General features: G+C 44.8%; 1 protein-coding gene across 5 annotated transcripts in view; it reads left to right on the top strand.

Annotated features, from left to right (window-relative positions):
* Nucleotides 1-19,201, top strand: part of MAPKAPK3 (MAPK activated protein kinase 3) — a 129,020-nt gene that overhangs the window by 73,645 nt on the left and 36,174 nt on the right. The window contains exons 1-2 of one of the 5 annotated variants that reach the window (XM_072044373.1): nucleotides 4,004-4,155; nucleotides 5,440-5,775. In XM_072044373.1, the coding sequence (XP_071900474.1) occupies nucleotides 5,551-5,775 (225 nt within the window). In that variant the 5' untranslated portion in view covers nucleotides 4,004-4,155; nucleotides 5,440-5,550. Of the gene's footprint in view, nucleotides 1-4,003; nucleotides 4,156-4,322; nucleotides 4,514-4,806; nucleotides 5,031-5,103; nucleotides 5,261-5,439; nucleotides 5,776-19,201 lie in introns of those variants that run through there. The other 4 variants (XM_005026453.6, XM_027467659.3, XM_005026452.6 and 1 more) reach the window with 4 other exon arrangements.

Raw genomic sequence — 19,201 nt, 5'->3', positions numbered from 1 at the left:
ACAGACTCATAGAATGGCTTGGGTTGGGAGGGACCTCAAAGATTGTTCCAACCCCCTGCCATGGGCAGCGACACCTCCCACCAGATCAGTTTGCTCAGGGTCTCGTCCAACCTGGCCTTGACACCTCCCGGGATGGGGCATCCACAGCTTCTCTGGGCAGCCTGTGCCAGTGCCTCACCACCCTCTGAGGGAAGAATTTCTTCCTAACTTCTAATCTAAATCTCCCCTCTTTCAGTTTAAAACCATTCCCCTTTGTCCTGTCATTATCTGACTGAGCAAAGAGTTGCTCCCCATCTTTTTTTTCAGTTCTCTTCAAGTACTGAAAGGCTGCAATGAGGTCACCCCAGAGGCTCCTCTTCTTCAGACTGAACATCCCCGGCTCTCTCAGCCTTTCTTCACAGGAGAGCTGATCCAGCCTCTGATCAGCTTTGTGGCCCTCCTCTGGACCCGCTCTAACAGCCCCACATCCTTCTCGTGCTGGGGGCCCCAGGCCTGGACGCAGCACTGCAGGTGGGGCCTCAGGAGAGCAGAGCAGAGGGGGACAATCACCTCCCTCCCCTGCTGGCCGCTCCTTGTGACACAGCCCGGGATGCAGTTGCCCTTCTGGGCTGCAAGTGCTCACTGCTGGCTCATGTCCAGCTTCTCATCCACCACAACCCCCAAGTCCTTCTCTGCAGGGCTGCTCTCAGTGGGTTCTTCTCCCAGTCTGTCCTGCCTGGGATTGACCCGTCCTAGGTTCAGCACCTTGCACTTGGCCTTGTTGAACCTCATTAGGTTCATGTGGTCCCACTTCTCAAGCTTATCCACTGAATGATCCACCCATAAAATCCATCTCTCTCCAATTTGGAGACCGGGATGTCATGTGGGGCCAGGCCAGAGGCCTAGCAGAAGTCTAGGCAGATGACATTGGTTGGTCTTAGCTTGCCGACTGATGCAGTCACTCCACCACAGAAGGCCACCAGAGTGGTCAGGCACGATTTGTCCTTGGTGAAGCCGTGCTGGCTGTCTCGGGTCACCTCTTTGTCCTGCATATGCCTTGACATATTGAGACATCCTTTTCCTTCACTAGCAGCTGGCTCATAGCTAGAGTTTGTAATTTTGCTTAGAAACCATATTATAAGCTCAGGTGACAACAAAGAGTGCTGAGAATAGAGGAGTTGTTCTAGCTTACTGGTCACAAAGCATCAGGTTAACGTCCCTGCCTGTGAAACAGCTCTGTAAACCTGGTCTTTTCTCAGCAGCAGAGAGAAAGGAGCCAAACTGATGGGTTAATTGTATGGGTAATAGCAATTATTTCAGTTTCTGGTTTGTTATTGTTATTGGTCTTATTTTTCTTCTTTTCAATAAGTCTGTGGCAGACACTGCCAGAACAAAACTGAAGGATGGGGGAAAAAAACATGTATATAGTCACTGTTCCAGAGCACTGTGTACGTGACAGACTAAACTAAAGATCATATAGAAGTGTCTTTTCTTCTCCCACGTATCACAATATTGTTCTATAGAGCTTTCCTTTCCTTCTTTTAATATCACAGACACAGCAGTTTTTGAAGAACATCCTGAGAAATTTAATAAGGCTGCTGCAACCTCCCAATCAGGCAAAGCTGTGTCCTCACTTCAACCTGACAATACAGAGTGTTTTCTCTTTGGTGACATCTATATAATGCATCCCAGAGAGTGGATTTTTCATAACACAGGGAAAAAAAATACAGCTGTTACTCCAGGGAGGCAGTGTTTCAGAAAAAAAACAAGTCACTATATTTTCAGTTGATGGTGGCATTTTCTTTATTGCCGTTGATATTGATCTCCACGAGACATTGCTATCAAAGGACTAGCCCCCATACAAATCACTTTTGTCTCTGAATAAACTCAGATAACTCTAGCATTCAGATAAGTATCATTCTTCCAAAACATGCCATCTCCTAAAGAAGATTTGATGACCTCAGATTTCCTAGCTCTCCATGTGACAGCAAACTGAGATTCTATTATTTTTATTTTTTTTTAAGAAATGGGATATTTGACAGTCTGAAATGGCTCTGATCCCAGATACTGCTGTTATTGAATTGCTACAGCACAGGAAAAGGGCAGTAAAAGATACCCAGTGAGATAGCCAAAGTTAACCTTCCATATTTAAACAACAGTACTCTATTTGTGTAGACGAGGTATCTGTGATATTCAAGACATGATAAAATTGATACAGGAATGGCATATCCAAACCGCATGCTGGCTGAAATACCAAGCTTCACAGGGTTAACATATTAGCTTAGAGACATGGGGCTGCTGCCCCACAGCTTATTGCAAGATCAAGACTTTACTGAGCGGTTATTTCCTCTTACAAACTACTCTTCTAGTGTCGGGTAAGCAGGAGAAGCTGAGCTACTAAATTATCTCTGGAAATAAGTTGTTTTGTGTTGTTGCTGTTGGGGATTTTTGGTTAAAACAGGATTAATATTTAATTTACAGTCTTAGGGATTTTTGAGAGGATGAAAGAACTTTTGCCATTTTGGGCTCTTACCATGTAATAGTACTGTTTTTTTTAAAAACTTCAAAAAGCAAACATCAATAAATAAATAAAAACTTCTTTCTGAATGAAAAATGTCCCCCGGCACAATAAGCTGCAGCGGGCCTGTCAGCATTTCCTCTGTCAGCATCTCCAAAGGACTGTAACGCGGCTCGGCCTGCCATGAGCACAAAGAGGAGCTGCAGGATCCGCAGTGTAAGTTTTTGATCATGTGAAATGTAATTCCCAGCGAGATCTAAGCCTGACATTTGAAAGCAGGCGCTGTGTGAAATGCTCCCAGAGCCAGACAGAGGGACAAGTGCCACCAAGATGACCGTGCTGCACTTGCTGCCTTTACATTGTCAGAGGTGTTGGGGTTAAATGATTAACCCACTTGTTAGCTCCAGGATGTGCCTGGCCTCAGCGTGCTTGTCGAAGAAATTATAAAACCTTAAGCAGCTTAAGAGGAGGATATTGCACAAATGAATGTTCCCGGCTCTCTGCAAACGGCGTGTGGGTTGCAAAAGCCGGGATTTACAAGTGCAGGAGCTTCCAGGTGGGTGCTCCCACAGGGATTTGCAGAGGCAGTCACGCCAAGACACCACGCCAGGTCACTACAGCAGAGACCTCTTGCTGGTGGAGCACCTAAAAGAGACTGCCTTTGGACTGCCCCACGTGCCCAGGTTTTTGTGTTTGGTGTTTGTGTTTTGCCTTTGCTTTGGAGTAGAGATACACTTTGTGCTTGGACAACCTATCCAAGATAGAAGAATGAACACAAAGAACAAGGGCATGTATTTGCTTTTTCTGCCTCAGCTGTGGTCATCCTTGTCTACTGCAAGGCTATTTGATACTTGGGCTGTGCTGCAAGGGCTCTTTCAAAGTTTATGGAGGGTGAAATTAGCAGAGGGTTTGTGTAAGGCCTTATTAACCATGATTCACACGGGATTTTTAAGGTCTTTGCTATGTTTAAGCTTATTACTGTTTGCTGGCAGAATGGTGAACTTTGCTAAGAGCATATATAGACAGTATCGAGTAGTGAACCCAGATAAGCATTTCAAGAATGCATCACTTCAGGCAGTGATATGAAAACTGTCTCATATCCTACCAGCTGAACTCTTCCGAGGAACCTTCCCAGGAGGCTTCCTAACAGATGTGTAGAACCAGCTAACCCCAACCAGGAGAACCCTGCTTTATCCCCTCATCTTTCCTCCTCTCTTTACATGCACATCTTATTTTGGAGCAGCTCATTCTTGAAATAGTTAGGAGGAGTCATAATTTCTTAATGAAATTCTTAGCTGCAGACACTGTGAGAAAGCAGCAACTCCCTCAGTAGACATCTGCTTGGATTTTTGGCAGTTTCCCACGTCTAATGTTTTCCCTGGCTTTAACACGCCAGTCACTGCAATGACTGCTTGCTTTGGTCAGCCATAGACCCTGTAGGAGTTGCATGGGACGATAAGAAGTGGGCTGTGAACGGGAGCAACAAATCAGTGAGAGCGAGAATAGTCCTGAAATTACAAGCTGAGAGACTGATGTGTTTTCTGAAGGGTCTGGCCCTCAGTGCCTGTGCACTGGGGGGAGGTCTGTAGCTATCTACTGCAACGAGACGGAAAGCACCATCCAGGACAAATAAGCAGCAGAGGCAGAAGCTGTGGGAGGTAAAGTAGGAGCAAGCTGCAGACTCCAGCACGGTGCTACCGAGGGCTTCCAGCCTGTGGTTATGCACGTGTCTGAGACTGCACTGCTGGAGGTGGTGCGAAGCCCGAGAAGGCTGGAAGCCAAACCCTGCAGGGTGAGGCTGGAAACGGCCGCGGGCCCCAGGGGGTGACCGGCCCCAAAGGGCTGGGCTGGACGGGGCACCGGGCCCTGCAGAGCTCGGCTCGGCCGCAGGCCTGGAGGGGAGGCCGAGGCCGGGTGGCGCTCGGAGAAAGCGCTCATTAGCGCTTGTAAGGATTTTTTTCCTGCCTGCAAGACCTCCAGAGGCCGTGACGTGAAGCGACAAAACGTATTTTTAAGGTATTTTTAACACCGAGGGCACCGGGCTGTGTGGCCCCCCTGGGGCCGCTCCAAGCCCGGGGCGGCCGCACGGGCGCGCTGCGGCACAAGGCCGCAGGCGGGAAGGCAGCCGCGCCTCTCCCAGCCCTTTTCTTGTTCCATTTATTATTTCATTTTATTTTTATTTTTTTAAACCCGCTCCTCCCGGGGAGGAGGCCTTCACACCGCGCCTCACCCGCGGGCAGCCTCAGGCGCTTCCCCCCCCGCTGCCTCAGGGTTCCCCCCCCCCCCGCCTCTCAGCACCCCCCTGCCCCTCGCCCTCCCCGGGGACGAGGCGGCGGCGGCTGCCGAGCCCCCCGCTGCCTCCCGGGGCTCCCCCCCGGGGGCTCCCCCCTTCCACCCCCGGGGCCGGGCTCCCCTCAGCGGCCCCAGGGTGCGGGGAGGCGGCGCGCACCTGCCCGGGGCGGGCGCAGGCAGACGCCGCCCTCCGGGACTCCGCACCGGGAAGCCTCGGCTGGGGCCGCGCCGCCACGGGCAGGTAACGACCTCCGAGCCCCCCCCTGCGCCTCGCTACCCCTCAGCGCCATCCCGCCCTCCTCCTCCTCCTCCTCCTTCTCCCCTCAGCACGGGGCTGAAGGCTCCGGCCCCCCGCGGGGTGAGGCGGCCCCGAGGCCCTGCTCGTGGCTCCTGCGGGGCACGGGGAGGCGGCGGGGTGGCAGCGAGCTCCTCGGGGCAGGCAGCGCAATAAAAGCAGCGAGTTGTGCTGAGGTGAGGGATGGTGGCCCTGTGTGGGGGCAGCTGGGCTGCAAGGGTGTGCCCTGAGGGGAACCTCCCCGCACCTTTGGGTTCCTGGGTGCCCGCTCACCTTGCTAGGGAAGAAAGTGGTTAGGTGGCACCCAATGCACCTCTGCTGCTATTACTAAAGCTCATTTCCATTTTTATTCAAGGGCTAAATGGCGAGCCAATGGACTATTTGAAGCATCTGGTTTGATCACCAGGAGGGACCCGGCAGAGGATAACCCACAGGGCGTCTCGGTAGCCTCAGACTCATCCCTGATATGGAACAAAATGAAGGCGAGCAGGAAGGCCAGCCAGAGAGCCACGTGGAGAGCAAGACCATCGTGAAATCCTTGCCTGGGGGAGCAGCCCATGTCAAACTAGAGATAAAAAAGCATGCAGTTACAGATGACTACAAACTCTCCAAACGGGTGTTAGGGTTAGGAATCAATGGCAAAGTACTGGAGTGTTTCAACAAGGAGACAGGGCAGAAATGTGCTCTGAAGGTATGTAGGCTCTTTTTTTTTTTTCCCTTGTTTATATTTTGGAAGCTGGGGTTCACTTCTAAAGCCCCAGAAAAGGTACTTGTTTTGCTCCTCACATTTCACAAAGAGGGCTCCATGAAGAACTCCAATACGCAGGGATGTTTGTATTGCTTACAGCACAGTGGCCCAAACCTGAGTCTTTTCCAGAAAATTCTGCATTAGTTTCTGTTCTGTGAGAAAGCTTGCTAGATTTTGAAGGAATATATTATGCAATACTTGGGAATGCAACTGTTTTGGATCTTGTGCAATGAAATAGGCCTCAACTGGGAAGTATTTAAATATTCGTTGGTCTTTAGGCTTTTCTCCCTTTGAAGATTTTTTGAAGGGCATTATTAATTGTAGATGCAAACCTGGTAGAGGCAGACTCACAAATATTCAACTTTGGAAGGAGGATCTCTTTTGGCTTTTTAAGGGGCATTTCCAGTTTACTCTGTTACTCTCCTCTTTATCTTTGTGATCTGATTCCAGAAGCGCATTACCTGGGAAAACACATATAACACCAGTATTGGCAAGTAAGTTTAGCTGTTAACTGAAAATGAGAAGGAATTTATAATGATATGTATAACTTAAATAAATGGACCGGTAGCCATTAATTAGAGAACATTAAGCTCGCCTGCCTTTTGCTCTGCAGCTTTTAACCTGAAGACTTCCTTGATGATTTTAGACTGCATGATAAAAATTAAAAATAATATTTTTTTAAGCCTAACCCAAATGAGGACCAGCTTGGATATATGGCAGAACTGAAAACCAGTCAAAGTAATTGTCATGAGAATGTTTTAAGAAATGTTATTGAGTTCTTGCTGAAGTTGATGTGATTAGTTAGGATATTTAGAAGACTTTTGGGTACCCTTCTGCTTCATAAACCTCATGTTCACATTTGCTGCCAGCAGGACAAATCTGTTACTGGGCTGCCAGAAGGCCTGCCGGGGTCTGGATGTGCTCTTCCCTTTATCGAGCTAGAATTGCCATGCCCAGCAGATTTCTTGCACTCTGATGCAGGAGTCTGGAAGTACCTGGTAGCTTTGTATATGAAAAATAATTTTAATAGGTGAAATAGAAAAGGTTATAATACAGTAGCATGCTGATTAATGTGCGTGTTTCCAGCACTCTCATTTTTTTTTTATCACTGTTTGTGTATCATCTACACGTAGCTGACTCACAAAGGTTTATCATCAGGGAAACTGGAAGTTTTGGCAAACAGCCTGGGAAGTACTGGGGTTTCACACCTGCCCAGGGGAGCGCTGGGTTTTGCTACTCTGAAGTGTGATCCATTAATCAGATCCTTCTGCTAAAATATTCATGGACAAGAGAGTTAACTTGAAGCGCTATCAACATTAATTTCCATACTTAGCATACTGTGATGAAGGATAGTATTCCTTCAAGTTAATATGGAAACTGTTCTGCTATTTCTGAAGGGTTTAGCAGGTTTGCTATTGTGGTGATTTTTCCTTGCTGGGCAGCTGAATTCTACCACCACCGCTCTCTCACTACCCTTCCTCAGAAGAAGAGGAAGAGAAGAAAGTATGCTGGAAAGAAAAAAAAGGCTCGTGAGTTGAGATAAGGATACGTTAATTAAAGGGAAAAAGAAGAAGGGAAAAAAACAAGCAAAGGCTGCATGGATGCACAGAGAGAAAAGAGTCCTCTACTTCTCATCAACAAGCAATTTTTGGCCACATCCTAGGAAGCAGGGCTTCAATACTCATAGCAGTTGTGTGGGAGGACAGACGTCTTCCTAACAAGAGCCCCCCCTGTCTCCTTCCCCTTTCCCACCTTTTATTGCTGAGTGTGACATCACAGGGTACGGAATAGCCCTTTCTCAAAAACCTTCTGCTCCGTTGCTCCACATGATGATATCACTGACGTATTGCAGGTGTTTGGGAACGTTTCCCTGTCTGGATCAGCCCATGGCGAATGGCAGGGCAGTGTTTCCATCCCTGGGGCAGTCGATTCCAGGTGGACTGGACGCCCCTCCAAGCGAGAGCAAACCGGCCTGCAGTCTGCTGCCAAAGGGATGGAGAAAAATGCATTAGTGATGTCAATAGCTTGGCTGCCTTTGACTCCAGTTTGTATTGAAGTTCTAGCAGAAATTATAGCAGCAGTTTTCCTAGGAGAACGCCTTTTGGCTGCTGTATTTCCTTGCAGTTCACATACCCAAGCTGCTAGGGTCAAAATAGGTTTCACCATCCTGCTTCCTCATGTCTTTGCCATGGTCATGCAGATACAACCACGCGCTGTGTGTCCTTGGTACTCTCTCCCTCGAGCAGGAAAATGCTGACTCTTAATGGACGAGATACTGCTCCACCCGGGTGAGGAGGAAGGCATATGTTCTTCACGGTGCTGGACCTGTTGGGACAATTTCTCTACGACCGAGATGCAGACCCGTAGTGGGGCAGAGAGATTTTCTTCATATTGCTGAGGCTGGCTGGACACAACATCCACTGTTGGTCCCATCCCAGCTCTCCATTGCTGCCAGCGTGCTGGTGTGTGATGATGGGGCAGGCCGTACAAACTTCCGCCACATGGACCACGTGTGCTGGACTTCTTGGGATCTTTGCATGTCTGGTCATTGTCCAAATCACTATAAACCATCTCCAGCACGGCTCATTCCCTCAGGTGCTGGGGACATATTATATGCATTCATACTTCAGAGGTTTTATGGAAGCATTTTAAAATAGGAGTTGCCGTTTGAGAGCACAATCCAGTGGCATCAGGTGTGTTCCAGAACAAATTTTGTAGCTCTCCAAGGGGAAATACATTCCTTTGGATAGTAGCATCTGTAAAACATTTTAATTCAGTGCTGAGAGCTGTGGAGGGGGAGAGGAGAACTAAAGTTGCTGTGCCATGACAGAATGTCCTCTGCCAGATGGGGAGGAGGAACCTGTAGTAGATCCTCTGACATCAGCTTCTGTTTAGCATTGAGTGACTAGGCCAATTTTTTGCAGCTCTCTTAAAATATGTTGAAGACTGAAGTTTGCCATTGCCAAACGGGAGTTTTGTCAGTGGTGGTTAATATATCACTGAAATTGTGTTACGTATGGGTGTCATTCCCCCAGCTGTGGAATGTGTGCTTCTGTCTTCCAAAATGGACAGAAATATGAAGATGTTTATGAGAGCTCTAGAGAGCTTAAATGGCAGATAGTACTTCACTGCTTGTGTGTATGTATTCCTCATTGTTATGAGTTTAAGTGCTGAATAAAAAGTTAAATATGCAATTAAGCAAAATTGCCAGCAGCCCAGAGAGAATTTGCTATTCTCTCCAAAAATGGTCTAATGAGAAGATTACCCAACAAGGAAGGATAAAAACTGTGCTTGGTTAATTGGCAAGAATAGAAAGGTCTTTTTCTTAGCCCTGAAGATATGTGCAAGGATGAAAATGTTCAGAGAAGTTTCCCGTTGTTTCTTGTGAAACCTGAACTGGGCCATGCAAGTCCCCAACCTGCTCTAGATGGAACTTCAGAGCAAATCATCATGAAAAAAAAACACACAGGAAACTTTGGAAGAAAAATCTGTTGAGGGACAGCTGCAGTGCACAGCTCTGTGTAGGGACAGTAGGGCCTTGGTGTTTCAGCCTTGCAATCGCTCACACTTCTTAGGTGCGATGTCTGGGTTATCATTCACTTGCAGGAATAGAAAGTGGAGGCTGTTGAAGCTGTCACAAAAGAAAACCCTGGTCTGACAGGTAAAGAGAAATGTAAAGATTGATTTGCAAGCTGAGCAGAAGAAAAACTAAGGGCTGCTAGATGCATATTTTTTTTCTTGGAGGTTTGCTTGTGCAGTATCCATTGATATCTGTGTATATTTGTGGACAGATACTTCAAGTGTGAATGTGCTCCCTGTAACCTGCTCCCAGGAAAAGACGAACATCACTCCTGCTGCTGATGATCAAGTGTGATAGTCTGTTCCCCTGCACACCAAGCTTGTCCATTAAAGAAGCTTCTGACTTGGCAGATGGCGCTGCTTTCTGCCTGCAGGTTTTTTTGTTTTTGTTTTTGTATGGGAACAAAGCCATCACAGCCAGGATCTGGATAGAAATTACTCAATGGAAGGAATTTTAACTGAGGTACTCAAGAGGAAAGGGCTCAAATAGGCAGAGACGTTCATCTCCAGAGCCATGTGTCAGTCGAGATCTACATGCTGTAACTGGGAGGTCCTGCTGTCTTCTTTAGTCCGTGTCTGTAATTGGAACTAGTTAGAATTTCACTAATCGTTTTAGAGTGGTAAAACACAAGACATCCTCCCAGAGATGCTGCGGGGCTTTGGTTATTTTCCTAAAGTATTACGTGGCTTAGCTTACTCTGCTTGGCATTATGATTTGCTACACGCTTTAAAAATGTGTTGTCAGCTTTGTTTCTGTTAGATTGAAATGCCACACACATTGCTGTCCTGCTACAGAAAACCTAATCTGTTTACTCAGACACATAATGACATTTTGGCTGAACAGCAGTGTTTGCAAATAGGGAGAACACTGGGATTTAGAAGGGTAGAAGCATAAACAAAACTGGTCTGTGGGACTGGCCTTCCAGAAGGCGACTCTGTTTTGGTCCATCTCTTCCTTGCAAATAGAAAAACTCATATCTCTTTCTGTATTTGATCCAGAAATAGCAGTCAAGTGAAGTCAAGTCACTTCTATTTTTATCTTTTCTTTGCCAGCCTGCCCTCTTCTGTTCACTTTACCTTTGGGGGCTAAAATTTAACACCAGCTTCTTTACCACTGTCATCAGCCTGAGTGTTCTGTGCAGTTTTTCCCCACTCCTCCCTCTTCAGGGAGAGGAAACGAGAATAACTGACTACCTGTGAGGGTAAATGTAGGCTCCTGGCCTTGTCTTCCCATGGAAAAAAAATCCAGCTCTTTGTTCTTTCATTTTCTCTTCCCTCGTTTTTTCTTTATTTGTACAAATTCCTGCTAAGTGCTATCAAAATAATGTTTCAATGCATTTGGCCTACCTTATTTTTGCGAAAGATGGTAGAAAGAGCTCAGAAAGGTGGGATCAAAAAAAGGGAGCTAGAGACCATTCTTTTGCTGGGTTGTTGGCGTTTTTCTGCTTCTGCATTTTTCAGGATGTTTCAGGATGTAAGAAGCGTTACATGTTGGCATTCTCTTCAGCTTCAGTAAACAGATGTTGCTTCTTTCCAGAAGAAAAGGAAGGTCAGTTCAGGCATAGCAGCAAAACAAAGATGGAACTTCAGGAAAACAAAGTGCATTGTTTTATGAGTAGTTTGATACTTTTGATATGAAAACTCACATGAATAACAGTATTGTAGTTACACAAGTTGCTTCTTCCCTAAGCACAGTGCGTGCATGCCATTTACTGTGTCTGTCTTCCAGTCATTCTGAGACTTTCAGATTAAGGTAGAGTATATATGAATGGGCCTGCAAGTTCACAGGTCTTATCCTCTAGAACAAATAGTTAAGCAGTGACCTGTCTCATGGAAAATGTCCCGTGCTGCTAAATGCTAACAATGGGTACATGATTTGCTGATTTGAAGACAAACAGGTGAAGCCCAGTCGTTAAACAAAGCAAAAAGCAAACACTAAAATGAACAGGCTCCTTTTCTTTTAGCTTTAAGGTACTTTTGGTGAATGATATAAATGATAATAATAGAGTAGGAGTCTCTACTATAATCCACAGGAGTATTAGCATAACTTTGTACTCAAGAGGAAGCAGGTAATAGAGAAATTTTGCAAGAAATCATTACCTGTAATGGATCTTGGAAACCACACATAGGACTACATAGAGAATGTGGTTCTGCTTTCCAGAGTGGAATCACTGAGGAGAAAGATAGTCCTTGATTTCATTTAGTCTTGTGAGCTGTGATTTTGCCTCTCACTCAATTTTCATGTTTCTTATTAAGTTAAATAATACTACATCACCTAAGTTAATCACTGGATAGTCTGTTTTCAGTTAGTATACCCTGAAGTCAGATCAGGGTTGCTCACAAACAGGAGACTGTACAGTCAAATGGTCCGTTTTGCAAGTTATCTAGATGGCTGGTACTTTTAAAATACACTGCAGGCAATGCATATAGAGAAAGTGAAGGTTATTTTAGGCTGATGATTGATTGTAGAACAGGAAATGTTAACAAGCATCTTGGATGCTATAGATTGCATTTTTAGAAGAGAAGAAAATTATGCCAGATCAGGAACCAAACATTTCAACATTTCAGAGCAAGGAAGAATAATGTTGTGCTAAGCTACAGCTGTGCTGGGAATTCAGGGGAACCAAGTGTAATTGTTGGTTAGGTTTTGTGCAGGATGAAGGAGCTCTTGCTTTACTGAAGTGACTGTGTGTTTCAGGAGGAAATTAGTACTTTAAGTGAAATATTCTGTAGTTCCCTCTTACCTACCACGTTTCCTGCAGCCTATTTATACTGGTTTATCTCATGCTACAGTAAATTCAGTGTCAGTAACACAGCTGAGTATGAGTAATAAACTCCAGGAGCTATGTGTTGGTAGATCAAAGCCAGAAACAGTGTAAAACGAATATGAGTTCAGAAAAGTTCCAGTCAAATGGCAGCCCCCAGTGTATGGAGGAGTACCTAAAATATGGATAGCATGAGACTGGTCCTTGAATTTTATCCTTCAGTGCCAATCTTGGTAGGGATTACGTAAACATGCACAAAATACCTAAAATAACATCCAGTCAATTAAAAAGTGGGTCATTTCTGCTGCTACAAGAATTGTTTTTAAACCAGTGAGTCATTCAAGACCTGAGTCTTTCAGCACTTTGTACGTATTTGGGCCAGAATGGCACTTTCCAGAGTGTCAGTTGGACTAGTTAATTAAAAAAATGTGGACTTCATCAATTTACTTTGATGATCCGATATTCTTGACTGGTCTTTCTCCTTATTTGAAATATAGCAAGTAATTAAAAAATAAAAAATAAGATATTCTTGGTCTGAAATAATAAAACTATGTGTAGTGAATATATATTAGGTTCAATAGCAGTTCATAAAGTGCAAACAGAAAGGTAAATGCTGCAAAACCCTTAAATAATCTCACAAAACATACTATGTAGCTGCAACTTTGCAGCTATTTTCTCTTCCAGTTGACTAAGCAAGCTGGCACAAGTTGTACCCTGACTTGTGTAGCAGCAAAGCTCTGACAGATCAAGGTGTGTTCCCCTGTCTTTGCCCAGAGTCAAAGATCTCAAAGTATTATAGGTTTGTGTCTAATTTCAACCATGAGGAACGTGCTTAAAGGCAGTGTGTGCGGGGTCAGATGCAGCTTATTGGCAGACACCCTCTTTAGACTAGAGGATCCTTCTCTTTTTCTTTCCCTCCTCCCTGTAGAGTCTAAATCCTCCTGTTCCGTTTGACTAAAGGAAAACCTTGCTGATTCATGCTAGTTGGGACTTTTATTCCAGATAACTGGATTTTGCAAATTAGTTTAAGTGCAAGGGAATGATAAGGAAGAATTTTAAAGTTCATCTACTAGTCAAGTGACTTCAGCCTCATTTACTTATGGTAATACCATGGAGAAGGATGCTCAGACTTGAAAAAACTGATAACATCTTCTATAATTGCAGAAGAATCAAGGCTGCACCTGGGTACCATGGTTCACGCGTATCTTCATTTTTTTTCCTTAGCACATTTTTGTCCATATGCAGTAGCACCCTGTATAAGAGCAGTCTTGTCTGCAAATAAGTGACTTGTCATGGTAGCCTGCTGCCAGTTAAATCTCAACAGGAAAAAAAAGAGATTATCTTCATGCTGTGTTAAATTCATGGGAAGCATGAAGGAGGCTGCCACTGTCATTGGGAGAAGAGCCAATGTGAAACTAAGAAACTTATTAAATGAGTCTTGTGCACACGAAAACTCTTCTGTGCTAATCAATTCACTGTATACAGCTCCTTAAAAAAATAAAACATTTATTTATTTACATAATCATATCTACCATGTTGCATCCCCAAATGCTTCTGCAGCTACTATTTGCTTGACCCTGAAAAAGTTCCCGTTTCTCAGATGATGTGCATATGTTTCCTTGTTGTGGAATTTTCCATGTCACATATCTCTTTAGAATGCCAGATTTAAGGATCTCCTGTAATATTGAGATGCGGCCAGTGGTGGAGATGGGCAGGGGGCTCCGTTCAGTACGTGCAAGGCCGTGAGAACGGTCGGTCCTTGCCGGAGTGCGCTGCTGGTGGGGTCTGTCTGGATGAGAGCGTAGAAATTGTGTGGATTGGGGTATTTTACACAGACTTCCTAAGTATTTAAGATGATTCAAAGCTCCCTAAATGAGATTAAGCTATAATGCTCCGGCACTTTAATACCCCAGGAGTGAAGGGGGAGAGAATTCTTGCTCAGCATGTAAATTACGCGGGGCCTCCTAGTTCCTGAATCCTTACAGTACACAGCATTTTGCACAGAAGTTTCTGTGACCTATTTTAACAGGAAAAGTAAATATTAAAATTAAGTTTCCCACCAGAAATGTTGGTTTGCTGAATATAAAAAAGAAACAAACCAAACCACTCCAAATGTACTATCTCTACGAGCAATTTCAGAAGTTCGGGCCAAGGAGCCAATCTTATTAAAGCTGCACAGTTCACAGATTTTAAATCTTGCCAGTTCAAGCTCTGGCTCTTCTCCATGGGCTTTTTCCCAGGATGATTTTGTCTCGAGTCCTCTTCAGTACACTGGCCCTCCAAGCAAAGCCCTCAGGCAGCGCCCTGGGCCTGAGGCAGCTGGGGTTGAGGATGGATTTATTAAGCCAGGTGTAAGGGGAGGGCTCAGAAAAACTCTTTTGTTTGTTTGTTTGTTTGAACAGCATTTCTAAAATACATAAACTCTTTGGAAGTGGCAGGGTATAGAGTGACTCATGCGCTACATCCACTGAACTTTCTTGTGTGGGGAAATTTTGGCTGGGGCGAGTAGTTTGCCTAGGTGTGAATCAGCCGTCAGCCCTTATGAAAGCACCGGGGTAGTGATTTGTAACCACAGTCGGTTTCTATTTTGCTGGGGGTTGGATTTGGGTTTTGGTTTTTTGTTCTCAAGGGAGAGTGGTTAAAATCTGGATGGGGAACAGCTGCCTCGCGCACCTGCCTTCTGCATAGGACCGGCGGAGGCCTGTGGCCTGCTTTGGATCAAACCGCCCGTGTTTCGGGGATGCAGGGGCCTTAAAATCCCCCTTGCACTGCCACAGGACCCGCTGCTGGTACAGCTGTAGCCACCACAGCATCCTTCTTGTTCCAAGGGTGAGCAATAAGCACTCTTCCCTCGCTTGATTTTTAACCAAAATCGTATTTTTTGGCCGCTGTGGATGAATTCCCCTCGGGGCTCTCCTCCCATTCCCACTGTTGCTTTCAGCCAGCGTGGCTTTGTGGAAATCAGCCTGGTTTCCTCAGCAACGGGGCCGTCACTGCCAGGGATGTCCCCGCCGCGCTGTGAGGCAGGCGGGGAGGCCCCGCGCGCTCCCGGCCTCACTGCTGCCGCGCAGACCCTTCTCTGTCGTCTTTGTGAGGAGGAAAAGCCCTTCATTTTCGTCTTCTCTTCCCCTTCCAACCGATTTACGGTCAAAGTTTGACGCCTGGGCAGGGGACGGGGCTTGGTTGCTTGGAGGCTTCCTGGTCTTTCAGGCCCTTTCTCCTTTCCTGTGACCAGAGGAGCGCTCACATACACGCAAAACCTGCAGCGGGACGTTTGTGGGGAGAGTAGCACGTCAGTCTTTTTGGCTTACATTTAATGTCTGCTGATGAATGATGAACGTGAAGAATGCTCTGTCCTTTTACCTCACCCACTGATGTGAAACCAAAGGAAAAGCTGCTCCAGTGGGAGGACTCATGGTCTCCCGAGGCAGCCATCCCCTTAGGATGGTAACTAAGCGTTTCTGTTGCCTTGAGGAATTGCATTGTTTGAAGGTGTTTTCTCATACATAGAAATTCATTGCCTCAGGAACTGAGAGACAGTGGCTCTGTGACAAATTTGAGAGAAAACAGTGCTTCTCTGAGCATTGCAAACGGGAAGAAGAAACCCATAGTGTCAATACACTGCACAAATCCAGCCATGATCTTCTAGATCCTTCTGCTACAACTTGTAATTACAAAGCCATCAGATAAGTAAAGAAGCTCTGAGCTACCGAAGGCATCTTACTGCTCATCTCGTGCTAAGTGCGTTGCTGCTGTAGGTGTACGGTGTCCTTCTGTCCAAGGAGAGGGAGGTGGAGATTTGGCCTCAGCTCTGAATAATGCCATTCACTTGCATAATAGTTTCATGTAGGGTGTGTCTTCCTGGACAAGTTGTTCTTGTCTAAACTAGGGTGTAAATGTACAGTGCAATACATTTTCACAATGCCTATTCATATTCAAATCTTTTTTTTTTTTTTTCCCTCTTGTGAAGGTCAGGGCAGGAGAACACTTCTATCGGTGTGTTGGCCCGTGGAAATGCAAACAATATAATGCTGTTGAAACTTTTTTCAGGCATTTTCTGCTGCTTATTTTCACCTTTAATAGAAATTACAGTAAAAAGCAAGCGCTGAAGACAGTTCGTTCCATTTAACCAGAAGCTGAAACTTCAAAGAAATGGGAAGTTAATGCTTTAAACAGGCTCAAATACATGATGAAAGCATGTATCCAAATGCTGATACGGTTTCAGTTCAAATTTTGGGTTCCTATTAATGGCTTTTAAAGACTAAGCTGCAATTTAGAATAGAAGTGCAACCTGCTTTTGGTAGCTGGTTGTATTCCTGTTCTTTATTTCTGTTACTTTCCTTACCAAGTAACTGGCTCTGTGGTGGAGCTTGTGCACAAGTCATTCCTACAAAAGGGCAAAAACTTTAGACTTTGTTCAGCTTCTAGTGCCTTGTCTACTGGAATTAGATATTTTACCAGGCCTATCAGGATTAGTTGGGTGGGTTTCCAGGTGACTGTCTTTGTCTGGAACCCAACAAAGTGACTTCTCACAGGATTTCCAGCACCAGAGTACAGGGAAACAGACCGATAAAGTGAGAGTGGTGGATGAGGAAAGGTTAATTAATTTAGAAGCAGTTTCAGTTCTGGTTGATTGGCATCAAGTGGAATTTTCCTCCAGTCCCTCAGCTCTGTAATAGCTTTTTCCTGATGCTGAGATGCTGTGATTAAAGGCCTCTTGAAGGTGGAGGGAGTGTGAGAGTGGCTTTTAGTTCCAGTCACACTTCAGAAACCCTGATTGCCAGGCACGCCTCTATTTTGGCAGGTGAGTGTGACTGCCTTGACTTGAGCTGGGGCCGTGTGCCTGTTACCGTTGAAAAATGGGGCATTGCACTCAAGATCTGCAAAAACTAACCTCTTACTGCAGTAGGGAGGAGGAGAAAACAGCAATATGCATTATTGATAAAAGGCTTCATACAAGAGCAATTAATTCTGAGTCTTTCCCACCTCTCTGCTGTCTGAATCACTGTTGTGGAGGTGTGAGGGAGGGTGAATGATTGCAGTGTTGTATGTTTGTGCACAAAAGCCAAGTCTCACAGGGGAAATCTGGAGAAAGTTCTCAAAGTGTTGGTCCAACACAGCAATAATAATTTTTTGTTAAATCAAAATATTCCAAACTGGTAGTTGGCATCTATGGCAGTCTTGACTTTTCAATATGAGCTAATAACCATGTAGGACTGTAGGACTGCTCCATTTACAAACAAAAGCAGGATTTTGCCTGCATCCCACAAGCAAAGGAGTGTGTTTCACAGGAGGGCAATTTGGGAGTAAGAGATTGGTTCGAGCTTGGAGCGCAGGTAGAGCCAGCGTGAGAACAGGCAGCATGGCAGTCCTCAGACCAGAGGGTGGGAAAACACCCACGATGCTGGAGTTTTTCACATCATCTTTTGCATCTATCACAAGCATTGAAGGTTGTGCAGAGGTTTGTGTTCTATTTTTCTGTTCATGCAGACATTTTAAACTTGAACATTTAAGCCCATTCAGCGCACTGTGACTTTGTAGTGAACAACCATTTTCTAACGCAAGTCATGCATGTTCCAAAGTGTGATTTCTTCAGCTCTGTTTCTTAAGGATGGTCTGACTTGCCTAGTCCAAAAGGGTTATTGCTCTCCTCTGAAACCGATCTAGTGGCCTGCATTTGAGCAAGTTAGAATAGGGATGGCCTCAGCTGGGGCCAGAGGAGTTGTTAATGTCATTGCTAGTCTCTAACTTCTTACGTGCGCATGGCACCCCAACTACATCACAGAGGAATATTGCACTGTTTTATATTAAAAAATGAATAACAGTAATGTGTTCTGTTTTAACTTGGTTCCCTACTGTGCAGAGGATTACCAGTAGACAACTGCATGTCATTACTCCCTTCATTATGTGCACAAGAGCGTTGTTTGCTTTTTTTCTTTGGTTGAGATGAGCACTGCTAATATATTATTAATGTGAATTAAGGTTCTGTTTTATGGTTACTTCTTATTACCCAAAGGTTCCTCATTTTCTCTGAAGGATGATATCTCTCAAAGCTCCCTAGTACATCAGTTCTACAAAAGAGTTTAACAGAGTAGAGCTACTTCTATTTCAACTACTTAACTTGAAGCAATGCAAAGGAGGCACGACTTTTCTGATGGGGTGACCCTGCTGAGAAATCAGGCTGTACTGTTCAAGCCTTCAGATAACACTTATCTTGATTAAAGTTAACTCTTATTTTTGAATAAAGTTAATTCATGCTTTCAAACCACGATTTAAATCAGCAAGTTTTTCATCTTGCTACCTTATACTTTTGCACTGTAGTCAATCTTTAGATTACTGCATATGTTTTGCTGCAGAAACCTCTGCTGATGTTTCACATTTCAGCCTGCATCTGCCCAGGGTGGCTGGTGTCCCTGCAACCAAACCTGTGGGGATTTTCTTTTTCTCTTTGCTTTTAGAAATGGTTTAATTCATAAAACTTCTTAGTAAAAAATAATATAATAATAATAATAAATTCTATACAGATCCTGAGCTTTGTATTATTGTGTATTGGTTGCTAAATATTGCTTCTGAGACATTAGGCACAATGATCTCTCTTCTAGTTCAGTAGGACTGGTCACCATGGATGGTTGGTAGCTGACTGCTTGTTTTGTAGGGGATGTGCCTGGGAGGGCCAAACTCCATATTCTAGGGACCTCTGTCATCCCTCTGCATTCCTGGGAGAACTTCATCCACAGATAACCATGGCTTTGTTCTTCCATTCGGTTCATTTCTTGCTTTTTAAGTTTTTGTTTTGTTTTGTTTTTTCTTTTCCGGTGTAATCAGGGCAGAAGTTGATTCTCTTCCCTGCCACCCCCATATTCATTTTCTGGAAGGATTACATTTTAACTGCTAAATGTCAGTAAATGTCAATTTTCCCTACTACCCCAAAACTTCTATTTCATTACTTTCCCTTCATATAATTTTTATTAATCTGTGAGACATCCCTCTTTGCAATCTTTCCCTTTTTTTCCTCTAAGATCCAT

Source organism: Anas platyrhynchos, chromosome 13 (genome assembly GCF_047663525.1).
Source record: "Anas platyrhynchos isolate ZD024472 breed Pekin duck chromosome 13, IASCAAS_PekinDuck_T2T, whole genome shotgun sequence".
NCBI classification, from domain to species: Eukaryota; Metazoa; Chordata; class Aves; order Anseriformes; family Anatidae; genus Anas; species Anas platyrhynchos.
Note: the sequence above shows the minus strand (reverse complement) of the source record. Positions and strands in the feature narration are given on the sequence as shown.